This window comes from Euprymna scolopes, chromosome 4 (assembly GCF_053919585.1).
Source record: "Euprymna scolopes isolate OS-2025 chromosome 4, ASM5391958v1, whole genome shotgun sequence".
Taxonomy (NCBI): domain Eukaryota; kingdom Metazoa; phylum Mollusca; class Cephalopoda; order Sepiida; family Sepiolidae; genus Euprymna; species Euprymna scolopes.
In genome coordinates this window covers 60,880,951-60,887,944 of record NC_136485.1, presented here as the reverse complement: position 1 = coordinate 60,887,944, position 6,994 = coordinate 60,880,951, and the positions used below count along the sequence as shown (strand labels likewise).

The following is a 6,994-nucleotide window of genomic DNA, read 5'->3' as shown; positions in this document are numbered from 1 at the left end:
TATACCACAATCACTAAGTGTGACCGAAATCTAAACGATAAATGATGCACAACACCATGATATAGACGCTGAAAATAACTCCAGATAACACCTGTATGCATCTACTTCAGGTGGTTATGTAACATACTAGCATATGGATATGTGTGTATACATAGTCTTCTATGTGCACAAAATCTGTGGGTACTACTATTTACAAATAATTAATATAACTCCCAGTAAAGTTTGTTGCGGACCAGGATATAATAATCCTAACTCACTACAAAAGAAAATAATGAAATGAACGGAAGGAAGGAAAAAAACTCAATTGCTGAATAATAAAATAAACATGTTTATTTTCTGTTAAAAATAAATGGTTTAGGTCGAACACGTGTTTGGTTCAGTTGTTGAAACTACGCGCATTGGGAAAGAGAAATGGCAGTCCAGCAAGTAGAAAAAGAAAGAGAGAGAGAGTTGATCTCAGTAAAGCCACGCGTGCATGGTAGCAGTTGGCCATGTGGAAGTGTCTTCAGGCCACAAGCTGTGGATGCGAACTTGTCTGGTTGACAAACCAAGGCAAAAGGGAAGAAAGATGAAGTTGAACGTTGTTGTTGACTTTTATACCGGAGTCAGTGTTCTGACTGCGCATATCTGGATTTCACTTAAAAGAAAGTGACGTCATCAATGTGTGTATGTTTGCACACGCGAGCGTGTATGTGTGTGTATGTGGATATACGTGCATGTGTGTGCGTATGTGCGTGCGTTTGATGGTTTATGTTTCCAGATGTTCAGTGATTTGTTAAGCTGCATCCCTCCAGATTTTCGATGGTGGTATTATTTGTCATCTACACATGTTTGCGTAGATTGTTTTAAGTTATATTTAGCTGATCTACGTTTTTCTCGACTATGTGTACGCATATGTCTTCTTAAGCTCGAATTATCTGAAAATGCAGTTGCACATGACTGGCAAGAATAAGGTTTCTCTCCAGTATGTGTGCGCATGTGTAGCTTTAAATGCGCATTCCGTGAAAATGCAGAACCACATGTTTCACATGAATATGGCTTTTCTCCAGTGTGTGTTCTCATATGGATTTTTAAGTAAGAATTCTGTGCAAATGCACAGCCACACACTTCACAAGAATAAGGTTTCTCTCCACTGTGTATTCGCATATGCTCTTTCAGGTTGAAATTCTTAGAAAATGCTGTTCCACATTCTTTACAAGAATAAGGTTTTTCTCCAGTGTGTGTTCGAACATGTCGTTGTAGAGCATAGCCACTGGCACATGCATATGGGCATACTTCGCAAGAGTAAGATTTCTGTTTTGCATGTGTTTCCATTAATATTTTTTTAAATTAGAAATTCTAGAAAATGCAGACTCACCCATCTTAAAAGATTAAAGCGGTGTAGATTATTATATGAGATGTGTTCTCTGATTAGGCCTACAGTAAGTTTCGCATGTAATAATGTGTAGAGAAAGACACTATCTAGTCTTAAGACGTACTTGTCTTGTTGGGGGTGCTGTGTTGGTGATGATTGTAGTCTATATATTGTTTTTTGAGCTGTTAATGTGACCTGGATAGGCGAAAAGTACGGATTTGACTATTGTGATAGTAGGCAGGATATTTGGTTCAGTGGGCATTCTATGTTTTAACCTACGCGTCCGATTTGTGTAAATGTTTCCATTGCACTTAATTATAGGAATCCATTTATTCTCCACTATAAATGTAATCTGTGGATAAAGAACAAAATATTAAACAAATATGACTAATATAACTGATCCAATACTAAAGTTGCTAAAATAATAAAAACAAATATCATAAATAAATACAATTCCTCTACAATAAACCTCAAGGGAAAATAAAGTGATTGGCTCAATTTATTTATCGCAGACAATTATCCTCATTTTTATTGTGGACAATTATCCTCATCTTTATTGTGGACAATTATCCTCATCTTTATTGCAGACAATTATCCTCATCTTTATTGCGGACAATTATCCTCATCTTTCTTAGTTGTTGCTTCACAACGTTTCGGCCAACTATTCATCTGGCCTTCGTCAGGTGGTAACTGCGACGGGATAGGAACACTGAATCTCCTAACTGCATTCTCACCAATTACTGCCATCCATAGTTGTTGTCATCTCACCATGTTTTTTGGCCAAGTAAGCTTCTGGCTGGTTTTGGGTAGGATTGAAACCGCTATCTTCAGACAATTCTCACCTGGAACTGTAGAGATTTGACGTCTCTATCCATTGCACTACGGGCCCCAAAGGGCAGAGGAATAGTTGGCTGAAACGTTATGAAACAACAACTAAGATGAGGATAATAGTCTGCAATAATTAAATTAATATAAATAATAATCATCTCAATAATGAATTCCAATTAAATAATATAGATTGCCTCAATGTTCAGATATTTCTTTATTCTAGGGTAGAAAATGTTATTTGTGAAATATTTACGAATAAGCTCATATAGAATGACTTATTCAGTTCTGAGCTCCAGTAATTGTCCTAAAAAGTGAAATATATTTAAATTGGAAGCAGCAGGCCTTCAGTGGTCAGAATCGACTATGGTTGATGCAATCATAGCATAGTTGTCCTGCCTGTCTGCTTGGCTGGAGAAGTGTAGTTTTTTGCTGAAGAAACTAATGCAGGAATAGCAGGTTCTCTCACAAAGGTCACAAACATCTGTGATCCCTGGGTTCTTGGTAGTGGTGTTTTCATTTCTGTACATAAGCTTCTAAATAGTTTCTTCTTCACTGTTTTCAGATGCTGGTTTAAGATTCCTCTTCATTCTGGTCATTTGCAATGATCTCCTAGGACTCAATGTTGGTTGCCTTCATGTCGCACCTCACAACAACCTCATATCAGAGTTAGAAACAGCTGGTGGACTTCTGCACAAATGCCAGCTTTTTACAAAGAATGCCCTTTGAGATACGCCCATTCTCCATGCAGGGGATATGGAGCAACCGTATAATATTGCCTGAGGAAGATGTACAAAAATAAATAAATAAATAAAATAAACTAATAAATGATCTCAATTATAATAGATTGAAAGTCGTAAATAATGACAATTGCCGGTTACTTAATTGACAATTCTGATTACTATAAATTAAGAAGCAAGCTTTCAGATAATTTTAAAGTTTATTATTTATCTTTTTAGCATGTAAGTTAAGAACAACGTCATCTCAATACAACCAAATGTTATGAATTTACACATTATGAAAATGTATATTATAATTATGTTATATAGTTATGTTAGTTAAGTTCCCTGGACAAATCGGAAGTTAGGAAGAGTTACCTCCCTTGTACAATTGCTGTCATGGCGTCTTTTGTAAATAAAGCCTATATTCTTTAGCTCTTGTTCTTTCTTATCCATTCTGTATCACAACCATCCTATCGGATTAACCTCCAACAGAATAATACATTCTGTCATGTTTTTGAAAAGTTAAATAAAAATAAAAGATACTTAAAATAAGAAATACCTAAAGAAACATAAGTAAGTATATCCATGAATGCAGCAACATTCAACTCTCCAGGTGACAACAAAAGAGAAATAAAAAAAAAATTGGAAATGAATAAGGGAAATAGAAATAGGAAAAAGAAATCCCAAATGTAAATTCATTAATTTTGCAGTAAATCGACTTTTCTTCATCTCAAGCTCCAAATTTAAATTAAAGAAATTTATTAGAATATGATCACAATTATGTGATGTTCAATTATGTTTGAAAATACTGTCATAAAGATTACCTTAGAAAGTATAGCTTTTAATTAAATTCTACACACTTACAAAGAACACTTTCTATTTTTTTGTTTCATTTTCCTTCAATCGAAATTCTTAGAAATCAATAAGGCTAACAGTTGAACTCTACATGAAATACATAGATATTCAAATAATCCATAAAAACTATTTATCTCTCATATACTGGTGTTAGTAAAGAAGTTGAGAACATAATTTTCCTCTCCTCAGTTGGCCATTTAAATATGTTATATTATATCTTTCTTCATGGTTTCTTGGGCTTGCTGGATTCCAAGACAAGAATTTATCTAGTCTGATGAAATATCCAGCTTCGTGCATGACTTGAGGTAACATCACTTGTAGAGTGTGCACCATTCCTTGGTAAAGATAGTGTGTGCTAGCGATACCAAGATCTTATTTAGGCTGTGAATACTATATGATTTTGAATATTTGCTCAGGTGTATTATTTGAATTCATCGGACTACTGTTCTCATCTTGAGTGTGATTTTCACAACGTTTCAGGTGTATCTTGTCAAATTCAGAAATGTTTCTGTCAAACTTAGGAATTTGGACTGAATTTTGAGCAGAACTCTTTATTTTATTCATGGAGGTAGCATGCTTTTGTTCTGTCAGCCATGACTGAATAGAGGTCCTTCTAGAGCCGCTTCGACCCAATACGCCATACTTTTCTGCATAACCAGTTGAGCTGAAACCCACAGGTCAGTGTCGCCTTAGTACCCTTCCATTGGGCCTTGAGCCTGTTACTATGTGTCAACGTGAGATACATACACAGGCAAACATTAATGAACACACAGACACACATCATTTAATCCTCTCATTATCGTCTGCCAATGTGTATCAGCTTACTCATTGAAATATTTCAAATCTTTCTTACTGAATTTTCTTTATAATATGAAAACAAATGAACATTGACTCAAATTAACAACTTTTAATGAAATATAATTTGTATAATTGCACGTAGAAGTTTTGATTACAAATTTCAAAGCCATGTAATGCACAACCCTTAAATTATCGCCTTTGACTTCTTCAAAAATATTCACAAACCTTCAATAATTTTATATCACGGGAGAAAAGGGAGAGCCAAAAAAACACCGAACAATATTGCAGAATCAACGTGTAACTGAACAATATCGTAGAATCGACACACAAGTTCTCAAACAACACCGTCGACCAACACGACACGCTACTGAACAATCTTGTTGAATTAATATGTCACGTTCCAAAGCAACACCGAACAATCTCGCTGAATGGACACACCATGATACAAAATGCAGTTACGTGAGACACGTTATCAGAGCAATATTTTTCAATCACCCCCTGAACGACTTATCGGCTTGTTTTTTTTATAACTGTTGGGTAAAAGTCAATTGTCCCTCTGAGTAGAGCAGATGTAGCTTATTGGTAGACTATTGATTTGCAAGCTAAAGTTCCCAAGTTCGCTTTTTGCTGCAGGTAGGCCCGACTCATACACTGGCACACAACTCATGCGCGCTTTTGTGCATGCTTGTCACAGATGCAATCTTTCATTTGAAACATAAATAAAATATCTCTTTTGTGAATTTTTGCTTTCTGAACTCATTATTTTGTTTATTGTATAACATCTCTTGTTTTCTAAAATCTAATTATAAACCTAGAAACATTTTTTTCCACTGAAAATATTTCTTTGAAACCGGCTCGTCCTAAAAACAAAATACCTTACCCAAATTGAAATGGTCTAAATGGGACCCTCCAAATATACACATAGGGCTTTTTAATAGAAATTGAGGTATCAAGTTGACAAGAAAGTTCTTGCAGTTGTTAACTTTTAAATTCAGATGAACATATCTCAGCTCAAACAAAAATTTATTGATTGAAATAAGCACCATCAGAATCAGCACACTTTTACCAATGCAACTCCAATCTCTGGTCCCCCCTCGCCAATCTTTCACGAAAAACACCCGTCTAGCTGAATCCACTGTGAAAAATTTCCCCCACTCTTTATCTGTGCCTAAATCAAAACGTGGATTCCATGAACAAAGCTTCATTCTTAGAACTGCATGCCTGTGGAACTCTGTTCCGTCTGCCTGCTTCCCTCCGGACTACAACTTGGATGTCTTCAAGTCTAATGTTAACAAATTCCTAATGAACCTCCCCCTTAAGTAAACACTTCATCAAATCTCCACACTAACGTAATGTACTTGTAATAACCCTTATCCCTGAGTGGCTTCCGGGCCTTGATAAGTGGTGATCACTGTGTAAAAAAAAAAAAAAAATGCAAAAAAAGTTTATTTATGCCAGTAATGTAAAAATCTTGCGTTCTGGTGGCGATGAAGTCATTGAAGGCGTTTTTGATATTGCTTAGGCCTTTGAAGTATTTCTTATGCAGAAAGTTGTGAAGATGCTTGAAAAAGTGATAGCCGGCTAGTAAGAGGTCTGGAGAGTATGGCAGATGAGGCAGAGTTTTGTAGCCCAATTTGTTCAATATCTGTAGGGTTGGTATAACAACGTGTGGTCGGGCATTGTGATGGAGGAGAATTGGACCTTTTATGTTGACTAATGCTGGGTGTTGTTGTCGAAGTTTCTAGTGCATTTCATCCATTTGTTGATAGTATTTCTTTGCAGTAATGGTTTTGCCTGTATTCAAAAAACTGTAATGGATGAGAACGGTCGCAGACCACCAAACAGTCAACGTGACCTTCTTTTGGTGCAACTCTGGCTTCGGGAAATGTCGTGGAGCTTTGTTGGCATCTAACCAGAGCTTAGCATCACTGGTTGTCATAAAGAACCCACTTTTCATAGCAAGTCACAACCTGGTTGAGAAACAGATTGTTCTTATTGCGTAAAAGAAGAGAAGATGACATTTCTTTTGGTTATCATTCAATTCGCGAGGCACCTATTTTTCAAGATTTTTGTCTTTCCAATCTCTCTCAAGTGGTTTGAAATCATTGTATACATTACATCTTATTCAGAAGCAACTTCTCAAGCAATTGTACATGGATTACTTCAAATAAAGCTCTTGATTGTTGTCAACATTCCATGGTTGACCACTACGCTCATCATCTTCAAGACTCACATTGCCACCACAAAATTTCTTAAACCACCATTGTGCTATGCATTCAGTAGTGTTTACTGGGCCAAACGCTTCATTGATATCATGAGCTGTTTCAGCACCTTTTCAGCCTAGCTTGAATTGAAATAAGACTTCTTTCTTAGAACTGCACGCCTGTGGAACTCTGTTCCGTCTGCCTGCTTCCCTCTGGACTACGACTTGGATGTCTTC

The 6,994-nt window shown here is 36.2% G+C and overlaps 1 protein-coding gene across 1 annotated transcript in view; it reads right to left on the bottom strand.

The window, feature by feature from the left end:
* Positions 1-312: 312 nt before the first annotated feature.
* Positions 313-6,994, bottom strand: part of LOC145267765 (uncharacterized) — a 49,050-nt gene continuing 42,368 nt past the window's right edge. Inside the window, exon 3 of the mRNA XM_080123324.1 lies at positions 313-1,234. Coding sequence (XP_079979450.1) covers positions 811-1,234 — 424 coding nt within the window. The 3' untranslated portion in view covers positions 313-810. The remainder of the gene's footprint in view (positions 1,235-6,994) is intronic.